We start from the raw sequence: 24,821 nt of genomic DNA on the forward strand, positions 1-24,821 counted from the left end.
ATCCAAATAAAAACTCATAGCATAGTTTTAAATTCTACTTTGACAGTCACCCTGTGGGTTTTAGGGTTTTTTTTGTTTTGTTTTTCATCATGATGATTCTGTAATGGTGCCCATGCTTGGCAGCACAACGGTAATTTGAAGTGTGTGTGCCCCATGTTCATTGTGCGTGCAGTCCCTGGGTGTCTGACTGTAGAGAGTATGTACTGTGTTCCCCTCTGAGATTATTTGTTATGCCCACTAAAATGCTAAACAACAGTGCATGCACCTGCACCCTGTTTTTCTCATGTTCATCGTGGTACTTATTGTATCTATCGGTGCATAATGGGAAACCGATATGCACAAATATCTCTGTTCAATGAACAGGCGAATGCTCTACTTTATCGGAGATTAGTTTCATCGTGTGCAGTCATAGAAAACCGATAAATTTAAAGATGCATTAACACAAGATCATAAACTTTCACATTCTGTTAGTCAGGGAAACTAATTGAAAACAGAATATTTCCGTTTCTTCTTTTTGTAGCTTTGATCTTGCCTGGATATGGCATTTTGGAAAATATTTTGACAGTTACTACCTTGAACTACTTGGATCTTGTCTGTGATGACATCTTAAGAGCATTTTTTAATAAAGCTATGTGATATGGAATATGAGGACGTATCAGAAGAGAGATTTACAGTCAATCTCGTTCCTTGTATTGTAGACTTAGGAAAAAAATCAACAAAATCGAAACAACTACTTCTCACAGCCAATCCCGTCATCCGTTCTCACACTTGAGATACTTTTTCAGGCTACAGGTTGCAGTCGATGGAAGTCATGACAGTTCACACTTGTTCCGAGCTGTGATCTACCGCAGCTGTTGCATGTTTTAGAGGCTCCCAAAATAGAATAGTGACATTAACTACAATGTTCATGAAGTAATGAGCGAATCCAAAGAGGAAGCAAGTCAGACAATTAGAGCCTGATGTAGATAACTGATCTGCATGCATTTAAGAGCTTTATAGCTTTAGTGTTTATGCATTAATCACCTGATGCTTAGATGTTACAGCTTCAAATCTGGCCACATACAAAAGGTTTGTTATTTAATTCTAACGCTGGCTGTGGTAACATAATTAAAACACATTTTTCACTTTGAAAATTTAACCTGTCGAGTCACACTGTTTTGGTTATGATTCATGATTATGGATGAAATTAAGGGCCATAAAATAGGATAAATGAGGAAGAAAATGGATAAATAAGAGAAAAAATGCTGATTTTTGTCACCCAAGTTTTCATTTGGGAGACATTTTATTTTATGAAAGGCTTGAATAAGAACAATTCTTGAACCCTGAGGTCCAAAAATAAATTGTACCTTTTGCCCAGTGTACACGATGGCAGTGGCTTGCCTTTGGGATTTTTCTCACTTTTGTCACAATTAATGATCTCACCAGTGGAATTTCACCCTCCTACTAGATTAAAGCTCTGGGTGAGCTTGGAGGAAAAAAAAAGCACATTTTCAGTCATTTTTATGTTTACATTCAAGTACATATGGATTATGAATGTATACACATCACTCATGGTCGAACTTCACCCCAAGCTAAACATGTGAAAAGTGGGAGTGGATGCGGGGTCGGAAAAGAGTCAGAAAACAAGATGAAGAAAGACCTAGAAGAGTGTGTGGATGTGAAGGATTTATGTAAGTAAGCATCCATCTGAGTATATGGAACATAACAGCTGTAGCAGCTGAGCTTCAGGCGCTTGTTGTTGCAGTGCATTCTGGTTTCTGTCACACGGCCTATAAAGTCATGTACAGTGAAGGTTCACTGTGTTTTAAAGTCTCTGGGTAAGGAAATTAGTGCACAGGGAAGAATAAGGCTTTTATATATTTTGGTGAAGGGATGCAGAAGAGAAATGCTGGTGTGAGTGCAACAAATCATAATAACTGGTTTGGAGGAAAAAAACAAACAAAAAAACAATTCAAGTCTATTAAAACAATACAAAATGTACTCTCTACCAATGTGATACACCTGCATGTTATGTCAACTGAATTTGATTGTTGGCTAGATACTATGCAAATACTTTATTCCCTCTCTCACACCTGTTTATTGACGGCAATGCTTGACAACCTAGACATTTCCCATTCAAATAAGCAAGTCATTTTTGACTCAGAGTTTACCTGCAAAATAGTCTGTATAATCTCTTACCATACAAATGAAGACCTGCTCTCCATCAATCTCTTTAATCAGAATAAAAAATTAAAAGCCTTTATACACTTTTCCATCAAATAAATCAATTACTATACAATTGGAAGAAAAACACATTTACTTACAATTTGACACTGAACATGAAGTATATGCCATTAGTTCAATGGTGACTAAAAGCACACATCATTACTGATATATTAATCATGTCCCATTGTACTCATTCACCCATACAAAAGCTTTATTTTACATAATATAATTCTGTCCTTTTGCCAGGTGCTATGTTGTCTTTATTCACTAGCCTGTGCTTGATAATTAAATCTGTACACAATGGAATATATCAAGGGTATGAAGACACTTACATGAAATTAGCCTTATAAAAGAGAATGAGTAATAATCTCAAGTACAATATCTACATACATAACAGTTATATACATTTTATTTGAATTAGGCTCTTTGAATTTTGCCAATATTAGGCTTCCCCCCACTGAAAGTTATGGCAGGCTCAATTTGTGTGACTTTCCATGTGTGCAGTGCAGACATTTCATCTGTTAATAACAGAATATGTGACATCAGCCGAGAGGATGTTGGAGGCTTGCAGTCTTCTCATTGGCGTTTGTTTGACACTGCAGTCTCGCTTGGCGTCTTTTGGTAGAAACACCTAGACGGAGTGAGTATTGATTGGTGTTCTCTCAGAGACGGAATGGTTTGTAAAAAGACCCTAATGGAACTCTGAGCTTGGATTGTGGAGTCACAGCTAGAAAACATTTGTCTCTTTGAGCGTGTGTTCAGGAATTCATGGAACTAAGCCACATAATTTGGAGTTTGTGAAGACTTGAGGGGCGTATATTTTCTTTAATTTGGACTGAACTCAAAAGCTATTGCCTGAGGATACTTTAAATTCCTACATATAATATATACATTATATAAATATATCTGTCTGGAATGGAGATATGTGACATATATGGTGTAAGTTGGGTCAAAAATTGATTAATTATAAGATTCTTGAGCATTAAAGCAAGTTGAGAGACTATATGATGCTGCTTTTGGTTGTCAGGAAAAGCCTACTGGAATATTTTGTATTGGAATATGACTAGTTGAAGTTAGGATGTGAACACTAATAATAACATTGTGAGTAAAGCAGTTAAATGCTTAAAATTGTAAGCTTTCCAGAGTCTTGTAAAAAGTGAATTCCACTTTTGAAAGAACTTCACTAAAAGTCCTCAAAATGTACCTTTTCCCCAAAACTGCTGTTTACCTTTAGATCCCCAGGTCAAAGTAAACAAAACCAGCTTGCCCATTCTTTTCTTTTTTAGGACTAACGCTCCAGGAAGCCTATTACATTAGTCTTACACTCTGCCCAACTTTATCACCATTAGTCTCAATTTTCTCCCAACTGACTCCAAGATGAGGCATCCATTGTACCACAACAATATGGACTCAGTGGGACAAAGCATTTAAAATCCAACATCCCACTTGGCCACGCAAACACACAACACACTATGCAGTTATTTGTCTCTATTTCAGGTGATGGTGGCTGATGAAATCTTGTCAGGTCTGGTTTGTGTTTTGCCTGTTTCCAATTCCAGAAGAAGTCTAGAAAAATGTGCTATGTTTCAAAGTGGTATCGTAGAGTAATCTTCTTTCACTTATCAGAGGACAGATGCCAGCTCATGTCCGAAGGACAAGTGGTTGAAAGCCATATTTATAGACTTTATGACAGTTACTCAGCCAGTAGTAACACACTTCATTTGTTTTCCCAATTGTTATTCCATAAGAGCCAACAATGTTCTGATGCCCATCAACTGTCTGGATGGCCAAAAATCCTCACCTTGTGTTGCCCTGCCATCTAGTGGCATTTTTCTTTATCGGAAATTCAACATTTAAAAAAATTATATTGCTATGTACTTTGTAGTAGAGGTACTATTTTGTTGTGATAATATATTTATTGAAATATGATATTTTTTTCCTTTTTTTTTTGGCTTGGGCCTAAGCATTTTCCAAATCTAATATGATTAGTTGCTCTAAATTTAATGAATATTACAATATCTTCCAAACGTTATCTATTCCAAAACTCAAATTTAAATGATCTCTTGATGCTTTTCTGTCCACTATTTCTTTTCTAAAATTGTGAACATATGCTCAGGGTTGAATATTTAACTACCTTCGATTTCTCTGCCAATTGTCTTCACCTCTTGATCCAGACAACAAAAATAAAATAACAGATGGCGAGGATTGAAGATTTACAATTTGGTTGGCCTTTTAATTAAGGGCAGAATGTTTTATGATCATTGGATCACTAGACCTCATAAAATATTTGCACAGTGCACTCCCCCCCATAACCATTTTGAGAGTGTTTTTTTTATAATCTCTAGCTTTTGAAAATCAGACTCACTGAATCAGATTACCAACTGGTGCACACTGATTGGAATATATCCAAGGGGATCATTTAGATGAAATGCCATTTGCTCTCTGAACCTCAAATCTCACTACATGTCCATTGCTCTCTTAGAAAGTAATACAGAAGGGAGAGACAGCATTGCTCTTTTGAAATATAATCTGAAGCTTTTATGTCCAATGGAGTAAATTACAAAAATTCCAAAGGAAACCATGTAAAATAATTAATTATGACCATTCGTTACCTTGACTTTACACCTATTATGTTTAGCCACTGTCCTTATTTTGTTTTTAAATAGTTATTTAAACTAATATTCCAGTCAGATTTATTACATTTCTTCCATTGTTTTTCTTATGGGGTTTATATGCTAATACTGCTATGTTCCCTGTCAAAATATGAACTTTAAACAAAGGTTAACCTGTCCAAAGACAATTTCAGCCTTCTTAACAGACAAAATCTCAGTAATATTTGCTCACTTTACAGTGACATTCCCACTCTCCAAATGGCATGCAGACAGTTTTCAAGCATAATACATAATAGTCTAGTTTTTCCATTTTTTTATTCCATCAAGGAACATTGCGATTAAATCCGAACAGGTGGCATACAGGCTTTAGAACATGCAGTGACACCTCCAGCTATTAAAGCATGGCCAAAGGCAGCTGTTAATGAATCCAGGCATGACTAGAGATGACCCAAAAGCTCATGAATGAACGTGAGCCTCTGCAAATACGTACACATGAACACATAAGCGTCTACATAGACAAACGTGTCCATGCACATGCTCTCTGTGAGATACAGCCAGATGGTGTAATCCTTTGGTTTTCACCATGTTTCATATTTCCCCCCTCCTTTACGGGGATTACGCCGCCGTCCAATCCGATTTCGGCTTGTTCCTCAAACTATGATGCGATATGAATGACTGACATTGCATCGGTTGTGAGATCCTACCCGAGTTGTCAGAATCGTTGAGGTTGCCACTTGTGGAGATGATCGTTTAGCGTTACTATTCAGGTAAGAGGGATGAAACATTAGTGGCAGGTATGAAAGTGCTTGTGTGGATAAGATATGTCGGGTTAATTGAAAACTTTGTACATTTAATTGTCTCCAGGGACTAAGCAATTGTCGAGATACTGTCTCTATAGTAGCGATATTTTTCCTTAAGACACTTTTAGCATCTGTTTTGCATCCATTATGGTACGTTTAGGCCTATACTGACCTGTTTTAATTCTTCTTACTGCTTATTGTAGTTTACCAACAAAAAAGTGGTAATTTATTATTATTATAATAGTATTTTGTCTGTTATTTCCTATTTTACTCTGACATGTTCATACTTGTTCTGATGAATGAAAAAGCTGGCCTCCAAAATACACCTTAAATTCCTGTGGTCAAGTATTTCATATAATTTTTTAAGTTGTAGTTTCATACCACAAAGTGTCATTCACCAGACTATAAAATGTAAACATACATTTGCAGCCAAGCAAGCTTTAAAATAGGTTGATCATCTCTACCATTTGGCTGCAAGGTGCCTGAATTTTAAATCCATGCACTTCCCTATTATAAGATGGCCGGGGTAAAAGCTTTTGCTGATTGCAATTGGTTTAAGTGACGTTTTTTTTTTTGTGTGTGTGCTCCTGCAGGTCAGTGCTTCCTTTGTATGGTGGATGTGGTACCCGTGAAAAATGAAGATGGTATGGTGATCATGTTCATTCTCAACTTTGAGGTCATGAGTGATGACACACTGTGTGGAAACAAACAGGAGCTCAACCATCGCCTTCCTACCTGGCTTGTCACTGGTATGACATGAATTCATTGTGCTATTGGATAAAATAATTCAGGTTCATTTTGCAACAATTGATGTATTGCAACTGTTTTAATTCACAGCATGTTCTACTCAAAAAGAGTACTTCATTAACAATGCACTTTATTCACATTCAGAATACACATTTTTGAAGTAATCTCACATCATAACACCTTCTAATTGAAATGTCATAAAAATAATTCAACATGTGAAGGAAAAGCCTATTAACTCCTCAAATTAAAAAAAAAAAAACTTAAATAAATAATAATAGCCTGCCTCAAAATTTGGAATTCCTACATAATAATTGTATTTATTTTTTGGGTTGAAAATATCTACTACGGTACTACTAAGGTCTCTTTATTTTAAGCAGGATAATCAGTATCATTTAAATGTAAAAGAACATTTTCAATTGAATTTATTTTTGCTCCTTTTGAAGATTATGCAGGACATTTGTTCATATTCAAATAGAAATAATCAATTATTCTATCTTGATAAATCCCCAAATAACCCTTTCGTCTTACAAGGATTGCTGAAAAAATAGATAAACATCACAACTGTACGTGATATTTATTCACCAGTTTAATCCACCCTGATGAATTCTTTTAACAACACAAACAACAGGTGGCCACATATATACAACAAACTGAGATGATTTATTTGAAACCTCTTTTTATTCTTTTTTTTTTAAATAGTGTTTGACCTGTACTGTCTGTGAACTCAATCTTCCACAGCGATAACAGGAGGAAGCTGTAGTATCATTGTAATAATATATTTAATCAAGTCATGTCGTGAACTTTGGAGTTAAAATGTAATCAATGTTACTGTCCTAAATTCCACCTTAAAGCCTATTACAGCTCAACATGATCCTGTTGAAATCTGCTCTCTTTGTCAAGCTCTTGCTCTCATTTCCGTATATCTATATATACTTATATATGTATGTATTTTTTTTAATTTTCCGCTTATTCTTCTTCATCAGGTCGTCCTAGGGGCTTCAAGTTGCGTCTTCCCCTACTGCGCTCCCTCTCCAATAGTAAAACATCTCTGAATGACGCCGAGTCTGGTCAGATCCCATTTGCAACACCTCTACCAGTGCACCCAGTCGGCCACTGTCACCAATCCCTCGGTTTGGGGGAGTTCTTGCCTCTTCCCCCTTTACCACCAGATCACACGGATCACATCAGTGAAAACAGGTAGATCCAAAGAGTGTTGATGATGCACTGAGGGTTCTTTTTATTTGAGTAAACTGCTGACCCACAATACATTATAGTAGTACTAGTGTAAAAGATACCTGTCATTAAGAGAAATCAAAGGGGGAATCATTGACATTAAAAGCAATTATCAGCTTATTATATTATGACATCACATATCAAGGGAGCATCCAATCAAACTGCTGATGTATGCAAGGTGTTCCTCTAAATATATGTTCTAAAGCAACTATGCTGAAATATGTTACCATCTTGTGTGATCTAAATGAAAATGCAAGTTCTAATTGAATATCAGCTTCCTAAAACATTTGTTTTTCTCTTCATCAAGGTCATCTCTACAAGTTTGGTCAGAAGACCACCTTGAGGACCAACGCACTTTACTTGACTCAGTGTCTCCCGTACCACCAGTTCACTCTGTAACCCACCTGTCGGGGCCCCTCACCCAGTCGTCCCCTTGCGTAGCACCCCACCATCGCCTCAGCCTCCAACAAGACGCCTCTGGCTCAAACTGTTCGTTATCGCGCAGCCGCTCTCGAGAGAGCTTCCACAGCATGAGGCGTGCATCTTCTGTCGATGAGATTGAGGCCATGAGGCCTGACTGGGATCGGAAAAATAGGAGGGCAAGTGTCCGACTAGGAAGCACTGGTAAGAGAGAATTGTACAAAAATCAATGCTTTTTTTTTGATAACTACTAATCAACTTTGTGTAATTGACGTGTCTCCAGGTGCAGTGAACAGTAAGTCCAACATACTGAACTCCACGTCCGACTCTGACCTCATGCGGTACCGTACCATCTCCAAAATTCCTCAGATCACCCTGAACTTTGTGGATTTCAAACCCGATCCACTCATCGCTCTACCCTCAGGGGAGATGGACATCATTGCACCTTGTAAACTCATTGATCGAACGCACAACGTGACGGAGAAAGTCACACAGGTAGGATGACATTTTTTAAATTCTTGAATGAGTGGCAAGCATGAAAGAGGCAGAATATGTCTTGTTATAATAGTTGGCATTTTAAGACGCTCCACTGGAACACTCTTTATATATACACTACACCTCTTGATCGTGAAGGCATATTACCCCATCATAATTATTATATTTTTATATATCATTAACTAGTGGTACACATCACTTTTTTATAAGTATTTATATTTAAAGACATCACACAACATACCCTTCCAACCTTCAAGAAACTCTTACAAGCAAGATGAATTATGCGAAAGAAGAATGAAAAAGCATTAAAGATTATGTTAAGCTCTCTGTTAAGGCAACGGTCTACAGGGAGTTACTAAAGGGAGTGGAAATGATTTGATCCGATCATGCTGTTTTTTTTCTTGTCGGTCTCAACAGACAAAAATCCTGAGATGATTATGCAATGTAATAATGTAATCATCCTACACTGTATGAGTTGCTGTTGGCAAGGTTAAAATGCAACTCCAAGTTGCTTTGTTTGCATCAATGTGCACACTCTATTTTCCGTCAATGTAATTTAATCCGTATTTTAGTTGTTATAGTTACAGCCATCTTCATATATTACTTGACATCATTTTTTTTTTAAAATGGGTCAAACTGTAATATTATTTTATAGTTGTGTGTTGTGAGTATTTTCAGTCAAAGGATACTTTAGATGAGCATGTTAGGTGTTTATCTAAATACCTAGGTGTATGCTTTTATTTATTTTATTTTTTAAGGTCCTTCTGTAGTGCGAATTTTAGCCTGAAGATGGTAGCACATGGTTGTGAGTTTTAGTGCCAGGTCTTGGCAAATCCTTCAGAGCAGGAATATATTGCGCAGCCAGGAAAATGGGGGCCTTAAGAATTTAAACATTTTCAAAGGCCCTTTTTCTTTTTTGCATGTGTTCTATTGCTCCCATTTAAGTCGGCTATATTGACTTGTGTTTATTCATTCTGAGGATAAACACAAAGTATATTAAACATTACTACTGTTGTATGGAGCCAAGACATGTAGCCAATGACAGGCATTTAAGTTGAAATGTTGTTTTTCTTCTTTCGCCTTATTTTAATGATACAGTACATAATATTGTATTATGGGCTTGCACATCCTACTCAAAGCTGATCAAAGAACACTTAATGTGACATCAGCAGAATTACTTTAAGTGAAATCTAGGTCATATATATTTATTTCATGAGCGGGCATTATGGAAAAGGCTTTCATATGTTCAAGGGAATTCTGTGAAAAGTCCTTATAGAATGTCCACCTGTTTTTATACAAAATTACAACATTTTCAGTGTATCAATACATTTTTTATATATAATATAGTGACCTTGAATCTACCCAAGAGGAATTGGAATCTTATCATATTTGGAGCGTAAATAACATTAGTAGTTTTCATCTATCTTGTGATTTGTGACTCATTTTGATAAAAGCGACAGGTATTATTTTGTTTCTATTTGTGTTGCCACTTGACAAATGTACCTATATATGTAGTATATATAAATCAGCATTTGGCAGTGTCTGGGCAAAGTACTATGTTTGTGAACTAGGGCAGAAATTAATGAAAACTTGGGCTTTTCATCTCCACAATGAAATTGCTCTCAGTCTACCTGGAGGAAAATAAGTTCATTTATTCTGTTTAGTGCTGTGGATGTGAGAGAAAAGACTGGCTTGGTTTGATTTCACCCTCAAGTTACCATTACCCCTTTTATGCATGCGTGCATGCATGCATTTTGGGAAGAAAGAAAGCAAGCTTCTCAAAATAGGCGACATATTGTGAGCAGGCTGCTCTGTTATGTACTTGAATGCCTTCGTCCCCTTTAACTCAAATATTGTCATCGCTTGCAGTGCTGTTTTACCACATATCACTATTTTAATATTTAGGTGAAACATCTTGACGTGCTCTGGCACCAGTGTCTAGTTTCCTTAGTTAAATGGACTGGAATGGAGTCTGGGAGCATGTGACACACTCAACCTGCAGGACTGTAATTTAACCGGCTGCTTGGTAGCTCCGCCTCAATACCTCAGACTGATTGAGTGTCTTCCCCATGTGGGTTTAATGACCTGAACAATAGAAAAGAATGTCATGAAGTTGTGCACATAACAGACTGTAAAAAAACAAAAACATTGAATGGAATAGTTGGTTAACAAGTGGATGACTCATAAAAGTCCTCCAAAACATTTCTGCAAATTGGCTTTGTTCAGTTTTAGCCGCTTCTTGCTATTATTTTTTTTATTTTTGCGCCCCTCTAAAAGCTTTAAGAAGGCATTGATTTTGCCATTTGTCATGCTCTACATAACTTTAGTTGTTGTAAAGTAAATTTTGACTTTGTCTGGGAAAGAATGTGACGACACTGCCCCAAAGGGCATTCACAATTGGAACGAAATGAAATAGAAAATGTTCCAGCAATAAAACACGTGTCATATATTATTTCGAATTTAGCTTCCAGGAACATACTTGTTTTACTTCATGAATTTAGCCGTGAATGTGATACGACAGTAATTATTTAATTAGCAACTCCACACAATCGAGCAGCTCATCTGCAAAGAACCCTATTATTTAGTTTGTTCATTATTTTCTTTGAACAAGATGCTCCTTACTACCGAGTGTACAGCTTTTTTGTCCCTCATTCCCACAACCCTTCTCACTTTTGCACTCTGTGACCCACTTCTTTTTCCCTATCCCCATTAATCACCTAGCACCTCATCATAACAGGTAATTGAGTCAGAGAGCGTGAAGTTTTATGAAAACACCACCATTGATTATTTTTCTATTTCCCTTGTTTTCCCCCTTTAGAAATATCATACTTTTTTGGTGAATTTACACCACGGTTCTGGGCGCCCAGTTCCAATTAGATTCTTAAATTCAATCAAAAAATCATTCATTCATTTACCTTACCACACAAAAGGATTGTAGGGGTGCTTGAGCCTATCCCAACCAACTGGCTAAGGACACTTGTGGTTGCAAGCCATCATGCTCACACTCATACCTTAACATTTAGAGTCCTAACAAATCATTTCATTCTATTTGGGTCACAGGTGAACTAGAGCCTACCCTACCTGATTTATGTGCATTAGTCCACGTATCCTGGACTGGTCATCAGACAATAGCATGCTCTTGCATGTTCGGACAGCTAATTCCATTGTCTCGCGTCTCAATTTAAGTTACCTGAGATGCCCCTGTTGCTTGTTGTACAATCAATCCCCAGAGGGTCGATGGCAGCCCCAAATTCAGGTACAGTAAGTGAGCCAGTCAGGCACCCACCTCAAACCAATTCATCATGCAGCCGGCAAGGGGGCAGGGGGCGGGGCAGTGAAGCCGGCTCATCTCAAGAGGCAGTAGAGTGAACCATGTACAGAGCCATAGTGCTCTATCACTGACAAACAAGCATGCACATATGCACAATGTTGTGTTGATCCGCACAGCTAGCATTTATTCTTTTGTCGAGCCTTATTGGTAGTAGTCTGTGATCCAAAGGTTTGTTATTCTGCACTTGGCTTTGATAATTGTAAGCTTGCTAGGGCATTTTGGCACATATACTTGGTTACATTGGATAGGGTGCCATGACTTGGTAGATTGGTTTTCTATTAACCTGCAGGTTTTGTGTTTGATGTCCAGTTTAATGCCATTAAAAGGTAAATTTCTGGGTGAGACTTTAATCCAGTTGGTGTGAGAAGTTGTCATATCGTATTTTGACTGTGTGAGAAGCATCTGATTGAAAAACATTGTCCCTTACTTAAGTAACTAATTTCCAGTTGTAAACACACAGTGTGCTTACAAGCAACTAGATCTGAACTTTCTAAGTCACCCATAAGGTCACCGTGTGAATCGATAACTGACTAAATGTGTTTTGTCTCTCACACACACACATGTGTAAGCACACACAAACAAACAGACACACACAGGGAGACATCCCGAATTGTGATTACCTTTAACAGTGCGTCAGGCCCTCCGGAGATTACAAAACCCCTCCAGGGATCAGAGCAGTGGTGGCTGCCTGTCGTCTGACAGTCTGGATGCTGAGGCTGCCATTTAAACCCTGCTGTTAACAATGACCCTTGTTAAGACCTTGAAAGCCAAGAAATATCAGTGTAAATACCAACTAAGCTTTATTGCAGTCACATCTTATGGCACAACAGCTACACAGTGTTTAGAAAACCTTAAATTAAGTTAAGTTTCACTTTGTTGACTTTTTGTAAATTTGACTAACTGAAAATAATTCCTCAACATATATTTAGAAGCCTGAAAATCATGGTTTCATTTATTTTTTTCTGTCCTATATTGTGAATATAGTTTTTTAACAGTATGTGCAGGCCTTTATACTTTTTTTCACCTTGCAGTAAATTTGGATCTCACTGTGTATTATTAAACTAGTCATTTATTGTTCATTGAAAATAACTTCTTTGGAATTTATCAGTGCTGCCATGACAGATTATTCAATTGGTCTTAGTTTTGTTGGGCCAGGAAATGTGAGTTTGTGCGTGTGGACATTTTACATTGTCTGCTCATTGGGTTGTACGTGGACCATCTGCACGAGCAGCTTGCACTGTGATGCTCACAAGACACGGGATTTCTGGTTCATCTGTGTGCTGACAAATTACTGTACAACCAAATCTCCAAATACCTGTGAAAATATAGTTATTTAGGTTGATAAATTGATCATTCTTACATGCACAGAACCAAGCATACGGTGACCACCTTAAACTAGGTCTTCTTGTATACAGTATATAAATACCCATCTTGTTCTTTTTTAGGTTAGCCCCCTTTTCGGCTAGAGAACTGCATAGCACACCATATTTCGATCCGTGGAATCCACACAGGAATACCTCAGAGATGTGTTATTTCATGTGTGTTGTCCTACTACTGTCCCACCAAGATTACCTTATTTAGCATCATCATCCAATTTAGAATCTCATCACAACATCCTGTGATGAGTTGCAGTAGGAGCTCATGAGAGTTGAAAATCCTGGCAAAGCACCTGCTACGTTAAATTGATTTTGCCAAAAGTTGCACTCAGTGTGAGGCTTTTTTTCTATACTTGGCTCTCTTTTATATACTACCATTTTTTTGCGTCTGTTTCTTATTTGGCCTGTCCACCTTAAGCTCTGTGCCATTTAATATGTGTGTGCCCTTTAGTTTAGTCACTTCATGCCTCTGTGGTTTTTATTAGTTTCCTTCTAGAAAGGTTGAAAAGTCTTGGGAAGGATTTACGTATCGGAGTCGATGACAGTCTTTGAAATGAGCCCTCGAGGAAAAGAAGCATCCCAGGCTTACTTTAAGAATACAAGAAAACTGCAAGGACCAAAGGGTACAGTTCAGCTAGGGGACATGTCTCCAGGATAATCTTGGGACATTAATACAGTGGGATGTTTACCACAAGGATTTAGGATTACACCACTAGGGTCACCCATTTTTTGAGACAGGGTAGCAGAATAGGCATTCTTGACATACTCTGAGCTGGTTAGTCCAGCAATTAAGCCTTCCATACTTGCATTTTTAGAGTGTTACTGTTTTGTAAGAGACAAAAATTAAGTTTGAACAGCAAATTTGGATTTGGCCAACAAATGAACTTGTTTTGCAATGAAAATTTGTGGCAGGTTTTGGCAGTGTTTGCCCACAAATAAAACACATACTCTCTTGGGTTTAAATCAAGATATTAGGATGGCCTAAAACAGTTAAATATATTGAATATGTTTTATTTGGTGGGTTAAAACATGGCTGCATATTTCTTTAAATTGACTGGGGAAATGCTACTGTATACTTTGGAGTTGCTAATTTATTCCGCTTTTATCTTGTTTTCGATTGCTCTTGAATAATATTACTTTTTGAGTCCGCTTCAAACACAACATCACCTCAACTGTATCCTTTATTTTTTGGAATAACGAGCATATCCTTTCTTGCCAAGCTTCAGGCTTTCCATCCATCAATAAAACTTTCCCCTTTTAAATGTTAGGGAAAGCCTGGCCCTCCAATTTTCACTAATGAGCGCTTTGCATCTTCTGATGCGGTATGTTTGACAAACATTTTATTTAAAAGAGACATGGGACTCACAAGAAATCTGCCCGCTATTGAAGATTGTGAAGTAAAATACAAAAACATAAATGGCTATGGCACAGTCATAGTGTAGCTTTGTGTTGTTTTTGTACTGACAGTCAACTTGATGGTGATATTGTTTTTTTTTTGCTTGTAACTGTCAATGAACTGCACTACGTTGGGTTTGTATTGTGAGTACAACTAAAGTGGAAATGCCATACATTTCAACTGCAAGACCGTTGTGACATTTCTAATTTGTTCTTGCTATTGTCAGCATTACAGTGTGTCTGGAAATGTTGTTGACACAAAAAACTGGGGAAATGCTCCTACATATAAGAAATTGCATTGCCTATTAGCATACTGTAATTGTGTCCCATGAGACTACTCACCTAAATCTGTAGTTGACTCGGTCAGGATAGGGTAGGAGTTGTTCTAGGAAAAGGGCAAGCAATATGGTGAGAATGCATGAAATTGTATCAGCACTTTTGAAATGAAATGCTTTGCCATCATCAAATATGTCAAAAATGAGAGTCAAAAGTGAATGATGATGGTTATAACTTGACATAGTGCTTTCTAATGTCTGTCCCGTCATCATTTTTTTTTTGTATATGGCTACGCAATCACAGTGCACTGTGGCATGTCGCTTGCAAAGTAAGAGAAGACAAACATTCAGTTCAAATCAAGTGTTTTCCAGGAAAAAAGCTTTTAGTCACCATACAATGAATTTGACCTGGGGCGATTTGTTGGATGACATTCAACCTTGAAAGCAAGCCCTTTGTTTAAAGGCATTTAAGTGGTACTTTTTATTTGCTGTAAAACGATATATATATTTAAATTCAGATCTTCAAATAACTGCATAATAATGCTAATCCCCAACATTTTAATATTTAAATATCTGACTATTTTAAAACCCATATGCATATTTATATTTAGAGATACATCTATATACATATATATTTAATTGTTCTATAGATAAAATGCAGATAAGGTAGTTGATATTTTACAATGCATATAAATAAATGTTGTCTATTTTTGCTGCTGTAATACAAAACAACACTAGTACAAATATTTTTCTTCCTTTCGATTACTGTATCTGTGAGGACCAAAACTTTCACTGCAGTACCTTTTTAAAGACCCCCTATTTTCACAGTTTGAAAAAGCAGATATCTTTCCAGTCTCTGTAACTCTATGGGGATTTTCATTCTACCTTGACTGTTCACACCTATTTGGTCCCTCTTTTGTTCCCCCATTTTGCCCTTCCTTTGCCTCTGTTTGCCTGCTGTCTTAAAAGGTCATTCCCACCTGGAGCAGCCTGCAAAGAAAACTGTCACTTCCAATCGGTCACAACGCTCAACATTGTGTGCAAGTGTGTTACATTTCACACATTGTTCACAGTATACATATACAGTAAAACGATGGTATACATACTACCAATTGATAACTAATTATGAAATTTCCTTGTTACTATTGTCACCCTAAAAATACCCCTCAAATAATCTTTTTGTAATGTAATCATTCTTGATATAAAGGACATTCATCCAGCCTGACATTCAAGGTCAGATAGACTTTGCACCCCTGAAGTAAATGTCCTTAATTTCTTATCCACTGCCAAATTAAGAGGGGGTTTAAATAGTGTCTGTTTATATCAGATATGCATCACTAATACCGATTTAATGAGGTGTAAGTGTCATTACATTTGTGGATGTAATCAATTATACCTGCTTTCTTTAGATTTTTCTTCACTATCAAAATAAAAGGCAGACTAGTACTTTGACAAAAATATAAGTGCACAATTTGGAGTCTTTGTGTGTAATTGTCAAGGCTATGTAACAACTTTACCTGCATAAATTTACACACTAACACAGTCTCATAATGAGTACTATGTTGAGTCACTGTGTAGTCAGGGCTGTTGTAACCCGCTGTTACGATGACGTAAATACTTGGTAATGAATTTGCCCAAAGCAAAAGTAGACTTGCATTAATAGCTAGGAGGTTGGATTAAAGTTATGTAGATATACAGCATAAAATTAAATATTGCAGTACTGTAAAACTGACTGTGACATTTATTAGAGGAGCTTTTTGTCTTATTTTAATCCTTTTTACACACAATCATCAATAGTCTTTGGTGACACATGCGTTAACATATACTGTACTTTTAATTGAGATTGGACACTAATGATGTACACTGACCCCACACACCTACCCAAGAGCCAGAAAAAAGACCCGTGTATGTGCTAGAAGGTTATTGTAGGAATTCTCTGTCCCATCCATTACTTGTTAATCACACACATAAATTAGACAGTATCCAATCGATATTATCCCTTGCTTTTTGAGGTGTTAAATGTCCTGTCTAACAAGAAAAGTCATTCATTATCTTTTGTTCCTTCATTTTTTGAAGATAATGTTTACACATGAAGAATTTCCTGAAGCAGAAAACACCTTTTCATAATTTTCTGGCATTGATCCGTTGCGTCATTGCTAATTTGACTTATTTCTTGCTTAAATCTCCCTTCCCGGAATTGCCATGCTTACCTGGTTTCAGGCTTTCTCCACATGCATCATTGTCCTGTTCATTCAGGCTAATGCGTCACCACGTGTTCTTCACATTGCCCCCAGTCAACCCTTGACTTCCAACTCTCCTCCTATTACCTCCCTAGAGACTTCTCTACCACGGCATCTTCACTGCCCTTCCCGATTTTACCCTCTACAACAGTCCCCAAAGGAAAGAATATCCTTAACACGGAAATCCTTCTTTATCTCATACATTTGACGTCAATTGGTTTTCTCACAACAATCACTGTAGAAGCTGACAAGACTATTTGGGGCCCATCCTTTTCCCTGCCCTTGTGACTTCCGTTGTCACATTTGGGGCTCTTTAATCCCTCCCCATATGTTACCACATGATGACTTATGTAATTCATCAGAGGTAATGGAGGTTTTTCATTTAACTATGTATTCCTCCTCAAATGATAAAGCCTATGAGTAATGGAAAAACCATTCCAACTCACTTGGCAATTTTCCCTCACTGAGGGACAACAGCACTCATTTCAGAATCTAAAATTGAGCCAATGAAAACAAAATATGTGCCTTCCAAAGCAAGGCTTATTAAGGCTTACTAAAATTCTATCATTGGTGTCATTCATCGTTTCTTTGGCACAATTTGTTCATGGTCGAATACACTTCTTGTAATTTCAGAGTTAGTTTCTTCGTCATAGGTTTGGAGTAAAAATGTACAAAGACAAAATTTAGAAGCCTTCCATAGTCAGCATCTGCAATTTTGGTCGAAAAGACTTCAGCACAATGAAGGTGACACATACATTCAGTCCATAATTACAAGGACAATACATAGCCATATATAGAACTGAAGTCACAATGTCGTATGAACACCTGGCAGTCAAGGGCCCCTGAAGACCAGCACCAATACAGTATCACACACATGTAAACCCAAATACACACACATACATACTTGGGAGGCATCATTCTTCTACTGTTCCACACATAGGAGGCTTCCGAACATGATTTTCTGTTGCCCATTTTCCTCCCGTTATGCCGTGAGCCCTTAGTGTTCAGTTTGCCGACATCAGCAATACCAAAACATTAAGTGGGACACCACTATTTTCTTCGGAGAGGGAAGGTAATGATGTCTTTTTTTATCAGCAATCACATGAAAGAGAAGGATAGTTGTGCCTTTGTAATTTACTATAGTATAACGGGAATAACCACTTATCCTCAAATCACCTGCTGGGAATAGCCACCATCAGATGCATCTTGGACAGATTGACTAGGCTTTTTGAATGGCTTTTTTCCATACATAAAAAATCCCCTTTGATTCAATTAATTTGTATATTTTCAGATGGTTGAATAGCACACACATTATGACTCATAGATGGATCAAGATAGATTTATAGACTTGGATTTTGTTTACACAATTTTCTTTACACAATCATTTAAACTAGAGACCATTTTCAATGTTTTTAACCTCCAAAAGTTTCTATCCAAGCAATACAAAATATTAATCTTTTTGACAAGTTGCGTTTCTTTCAATCACTAAAACAAAGTTATTTGAACTGAATGTCAATAACATAAAAGGACAGTAATTCAAGTGGTCAAATAAATAAATCTAAAACACAGTTAAAAATTCAGACATGTTGACAAAGGCATCCACACACACCCCCTCACACACCCACACACACTCCGACCCACGCACAAACAATGTCATTGCAGCAGCCACACGTCATTCATCACGGTCCCCTAAGCAGCCTTGAGCCAGTGGTCATTTGACAAGGCAACAAGGTATTACCTGACATTGTGATTGTGTAAATCATGATTATGAGCTCATTAATTATGACTGACTGCTCTTTTGGGTCATGGAAGCAGGGTGTGGTAACAACAAGCTGCTAATAAGTCAGCAGAACCAATAGCTTGACAACTTTTTAAGAAATTAATAAAGATACGTGAAGCATTAATAACAGGATCAGGTTGATAAACACCAAGTGTTTGTTTATAGCTTTGACTTAACTATTATTTCCCCTTTTCTTTCCACAAATTATACTTATTGGGTAATATGAGTACTGGTTTTTAACATACTGCACGTGAGGGTAGTAGGCCCGTATGCTGGTTTGTCTGTATGCCCAATTGCTCCAAGCAAGGCGCTCCACAGTCTCTGTTCATGCAGCGCCAGCAAAGCCCTCAGTCGGGATAATTACCAGGACTTGTCAGTGTCTCACAAATTCACTGCTGTGCCTGGAACAATTTTGGGTTGATAATGAGACTCATAAAGCAGGAAGACTATTCTCAGTGCGATTCATCAAAGACATTTCAAGCAATTAGATTATTATTTTTTTTTACTCGCGTCATGAAAAGGAAACAAAAGTGTAAATAAGGCTATTCCATTTACTTAAATTGTCTTCCTCTGTAAAGCAAGCGCATGTTTAAAAAAACTGACTATGAGACTCACATCTATACACGCAATTAAGTGCACAATCTTTGAATTACGCAAACAAGGTCAGGAAAAGGTAGAATTATAACCTACCTCAAGAAAACTCGCCTTCCACAGAATCAATGGGATTAATATTTTGTTTGTATTTAAATATTTCAATTTGTTTTCATTCACCCAGGGTTGACTTTACTTCAAGGAAAGTAAGTGTCACAACAAATCTTGTTAACTGTTAATAAGGGCATTTAAAGTGTCAACTGTGGCAATTGTTTGTGCTTAAAGCAAATAGCACTTAATAAGTAATGGAGACTTAAATAAAACGTCTCAATGCTAAAATGCGAAAATCTGCTTTGACATGATTAATTTGGGAAGGATCAACTAGTTTAAAATGGGAGAATCAAATAAAATAAACCTAAATTAAGAGACCCCCCCCCCCCAAAAAAATAAAAAAAAAAAATCATGTAGTGGCGTAATCCTGGTTGAGGATATAAAATACTGTCATGTACATTTATAAACCCACATACACAGATGCACCTAATCCATTCACATCTTTAATAGAGGAACAGAAGAGTAGACAGACGGAGGGGTTTTATTACAAGGGATATATTTTTTTATGTAAATCATTACATATCTTAATAAATCATAGTATGTGATCTCGATTAATATTGGTGTCACTTGTCAAACTCGGAACAAACTGAGGCATTTTTATAACATAGTTGAATTATGTGCAGCATCCATCCAGACACCTAGAAAATGAAATGTGTATATTATTTACAATTGCAGAGCTTTAAATTTAGTGCTATTTGTAGTAATGCTGGCAGCAATCAATTCAAGGAGAGAACCTCCATTTGCAGCGGGGTCTCAGGTAGCCTGCAGTGCAAGGGTCCATTAGGGGTTTAGTTGTGTAGCATCAATGGATCCTGGTTGGCTGTTTTCCCTGGCATTGTGGAGTTAGCCTGGAGAGGAACATTACTCAACTGAAAACTGCGTTACAGTTGGAAGTAATTGGTAAACTACCAAGAATAAAGGTGAAGCCTAGATGGCTTTAAAAAGCACAAACAGCTTCAGTCTTACTAATATATTTTTGACTTTTGGCCCAGGGGGTTCTGGAATGAAAGAATGGCATTTCAAATATGTTTGATTGCAAATGATTTGATATATACTTAGATTGAGTTGCATCATTGTGAAAGAGATTAAACTCGTAAATCAAGATACAACTCTGTGAAGATAAAAATACAGAGTTTTGTCAATGTGGAATCCTAAAAGAAGGCGGTGGTCCCTTTACTAAAAGAGCAAAGAGAGCTCCACCGGTAGAGAGAGCGTCACGATGAGAAGGGAGGGAGCTCGTATAGGCAAAGGGGGGGAGGTGTTAGCCGAGCAGAAAGAAGTCTCAACAGCAGCAGCAGTTAGTCTGAGCATTCACTCTGAGCGCCACAGCTGTGGATCCGATGTGAGCTCGATCTTCTAGCAATCCCCTAAGACTCACATTTAGAGGCACTGGGAGAAAGAGGGACCCACCACAGGAGCCTAAACATTGGGCCCCCATCATTGGCAGAGGGGTTAAAAAGAAGGAGTTGGAGGAACCAAGAGGACGGCAGTGACTATAGTGCCAACTTTGCTCTTCTCACGTTTGGGAGAACGCGTAGAGGGGAGGACAGCCGACGGAGTGGCAGCACGGGCGAGCGCAGATGGCGGGCGGGCACGGGGGGCAAGCTGGGGTGGCACGGGCGAAGTCCGGAGGGACGTGTCCGTGCCCTTGGGCCGAGGGTCCTGGGCCGATCAGATGAGCGAGATGTCGCTAAGTGGGCGAGACAGCCTCACGCAAGAGGGAGGGAGAAACGCCAGGGTCCGAAGGGCTGTTCGCATCTCTTCCCTCGTGGCTCAGGAGGTGAGTAGAGGGAGGGGATGTGGTTAGATTTGGTGTGTGTTCCGCTGCTGATTACACGATGAGGAAATGAAAAGTGTCAGGCAAGTGTGTGTGTGTGTGTGTGACCGTGTGCGTGAGTGTGTGACCGGGTAAGCAATCAGAGAAATACATGCTTTGCATATTGCACACGTGTGTGTACATCTGCATCTATCATCAGTCTGGCTGCTGCTTCATATGACCCTTGACCTCACCTCTGATACTTTCTTGTAATGTCGACATCTAGGAATCTTAGATGAGATCAGATCAGTCCTAAATCCTTCAGTGCACCGTTCCAAAAAATATTTCTCACTTGTACTGCATTTGTTTCTGCAATAACATTTCTACTTAATTATGTATTATCTATTATTAACAAGATTAATCTGTTTTAAAGCATCAAAATGGCCTGCTTTTTGGTCTAATACCTTAATTTGGATTGCTGTTACATCAACATAAAGTCAGTGGTACCCCAAAATTATAATTAGCACAGTAATTGAATAAAACATAACAAAGTTGCAGTGCCAACAGTCACATAACTCATGCAAGGAGATCCAAAAGTTTAGCTACAACATAAATCAATACAATAGACTTTGGGTCTAAATTTCAATGCATTTGAATGAGCAAAAAGCTGCGTGTTACTGTAATGACTAGTGTAGTGTAATGACTTGCACATTTCTCAAATTAAATATTGGCATTTCTAAATTGTCATGAGTATTCCACAAATGAATTTAAAATGAACTAATCAATATAACAGTACATTCATTAACTAGTGGTTTGTAGGGCTAATTTTTGCAGTCACGTTTATCTAAGCTCATCACTATTGAAATATTGCCCATTTTTCTATCATTACTATTGAAAAGCCTCTTGTCAGGAAACTTAGTGGAAGTGTAGTCAATATTATTTATTTTCACACTAAGATGGCAATTTAAAAGTTGTTTGAAAGGTTTATTGTTCGTAAAATTGCTTTAAAAAGCAAGCCATCCACTACAGGGTGAGTAATTTTAACTCTTGACCTAGGAATAAATAATTTAGGACAGGCATAGTTAAGAAAAAAACATGGAAGTGAAAGCCAGTGTCATGTATGGCAGATATCAGTGTTAGGTGTGCGTGTGTGTGTCGGTACTTATCCATAATTATTAAGAAACAACACTTTAAACTGATAGAAATGGTGCACAGCAAAAGCCCTTGGGCCTACACCAAATATAGGCATGCATGTTTCTTTTTCTATCAATATTCCCTTTTGTGACTAATAATGACAGATATGGTAAAGCTGAAAAAGGATCTATGAGAGTGAGCGTGTCGCTTTTTCACTTCTTGGAATGCTATTTTTATCACAGCACTCAGACGAAGGTTTGTTTTTCTATAAAAAGAACAAACAATTCATTTGTTCATGGTGTGCACAATATAAACAGTCATAAACACAACTAAAATCTCTCATGCACACTAATAAACCTCATACATTAATGAAGACGCCACCAAAATACACTTATTATTTTGAAATGTTGCAGAAATGTTAAATATATATTTCCCAATAATTTTATCCCGTCCTGTAATGATACTTTTTTTGCAGTATTTTTTGTTGCGATCTAGTTTTTTCTTTTTGTAGTGTATTTTTTTTTTTCATTCGACAATAGATAAATGGTTGTTTTCTCATTCATTTCCTCGGAGGCAGCACATACAATCCACCTCTTATGTGGACTGAAGGGAGGCAAAATAAATCAGTAATCGCTTCCAAGACAAATTGCTTTTTTTATTGTCCAGTCCCCCACCTTTTTTTTTTTTTGCCTATGGGAAAGTTATGTTGGCAGTTTCCAGGAGTGTCTGATCATGACGGTTTGTACGTGTGTGTGGGTGTGGGTGTGTGCGAAGGAGACTGAAAGGATGAGAGAGAAACCACAAGTTGCAAGCCATCCCCATCCATCACCAGCAATGCCCTTGACCATAGCAATCAGTACCCCTGGACAAATGAATCAGGACGCTTTCGTCTACTTTAAATTGTATTCTCGTTAAGGCGCCAACAGTACCCGTTTATGGGCTGCTTGATGATGAAGTGTTGGTGGTCATAAGCGAAACCTCAGGAATATTCCATTTGAAATTGAATTTGGGGTGTGATGTTCTTCACTGTATTTTGACAGCAACTAATTAATTATGTTCCTTCAAAGCAGAAGCGATATATTCTCAGTTGGAAAAAAACAATGCTTGAAACATTTCAGGAAAATGTTTTATAACTGCTGCAATATTATTTTAATCATTTGCTTCAGTGTTAACTATCTGTGTATGATTGTGAATTTGTGGGATACAGAATAGGTTGTACTTGGAAATTTATTGACTTTGTTAGTGGACATAGCTCTGTGTTGCTAGATATACATCATTAAATTTATAAAAAACACTTAGCCAGTTTAATGGGATAGAATGTCTGAGCTGAATCAGTAATTCTGCCAGCCAAAGGTTGTACAAAGAATGCTCCACTTGGGTTTGTCAGTGAGATTTATTCATTAAATAATAATAATTGTTGTCAGAGTTTGCAATTTAGTAGAGGGATTGTTCCGGTTAAGCCGGGCCTTTCCTGAAGTTAATAAGACAACTAAAATGTAAGTTGTTTTATAATTGTAGACTTTTACTTATCAAATATTTAGCAAAATTCATACAAAATATATTTTATTTAGAATAAGAATTGTCCAATAATGCTCTATTGACAGCATTTACACTAGAAAACATTAGGCATTCTAGCTATTATTTTGTTGAAGTACTTTATATTAGGAAAACAACATACTATATGTATACTATGTGTGTATATACTACTATGTCTATAAGCATAAATATATGGGCACAATTTAATACCAACTTGTTAATACTAATAAGTCTCTGAGGTATGAAGTGTAGAATGATTTTTGTGTGTAGAAGCCCACCAGGCTCAGTTGACAGAGGTGGTAATGGGAACGAGAAAAGGTGTTTTAACCGACCTACCCACATAACCTCTCCCCTAATGAACCCATGCTATTAACAATACATGATTGTCTGAAGTTAAGCAAATCATTTAACACAATTATGTCCTGTACCTGTTCTGCAAGTGTCAATTCTACACACATGTACTTGCAAGCACACACTTTATATGCACACACACATAACGGCATGCATTGATAGGGGTCAAGACCTCCACAGAATTCAAACAGCAGTTCATCTCACTGCCTCCCACACACTATGCAGATCGTGACCACTCAGTAGCCCATACACACATATAAGCACACTGAGTTGCAGTAATTGTCTTTGACTGTCCAAACATATCTTTGTCTAGATGAATATGTCTATGAGAAGTGAATAACTAGTTATTGAAGTTTTAAAAATATCATTACTTGTCCTTTGTCATTGTAATAAGTACATTCTTTTTTTAAATACTCAGAACACGAACACTTTA

General features: G+C 37.4%; 1 protein-coding gene across 4 annotated transcripts in view; it reads left to right on the forward strand.

Annotated features, from left to right (window-relative positions):
* Positions 1-24,821, forward strand: part of kcnh2b (potassium voltage-gated channel, subfamily H (eag-related), member 2b) — an 89,688-nt gene that overhangs the window by 40,108 nt on the left and 24,759 nt on the right. For 3 of the 4 annotated variants that reach the window (XM_077735571.1, XM_077735572.1, XM_077735573.1), the window contains 4 exons: positions 6,211-6,366; positions 7,348-7,561; positions 7,905-8,221; positions 8,301-8,512. In XM_077735571.1, coding sequence (XP_077591697.1) covers positions 6,211-6,366; positions 7,348-7,561; positions 7,905-8,221; positions 8,301-8,512 — 899 coding nt within the window. Of the gene's footprint in view, positions 1-5,486; positions 5,585-6,210; positions 6,367-7,347; positions 7,562-7,904; positions 8,222-8,300; positions 8,513-24,821 lie in introns of those variants that run through there. The other variant, XM_077735575.1, reaches the window with a different exon arrangement.

This window comes from Stigmatopora nigra, chromosome 16 (assembly GCF_051989575.1).
Source record: "Stigmatopora nigra isolate UIUO_SnigA chromosome 16, RoL_Snig_1.1, whole genome shotgun sequence".
Classification (NCBI taxonomy): Eukaryota; Metazoa; Chordata; class Actinopteri; order Syngnathiformes; family Syngnathidae; genus Stigmatopora; species Stigmatopora nigra.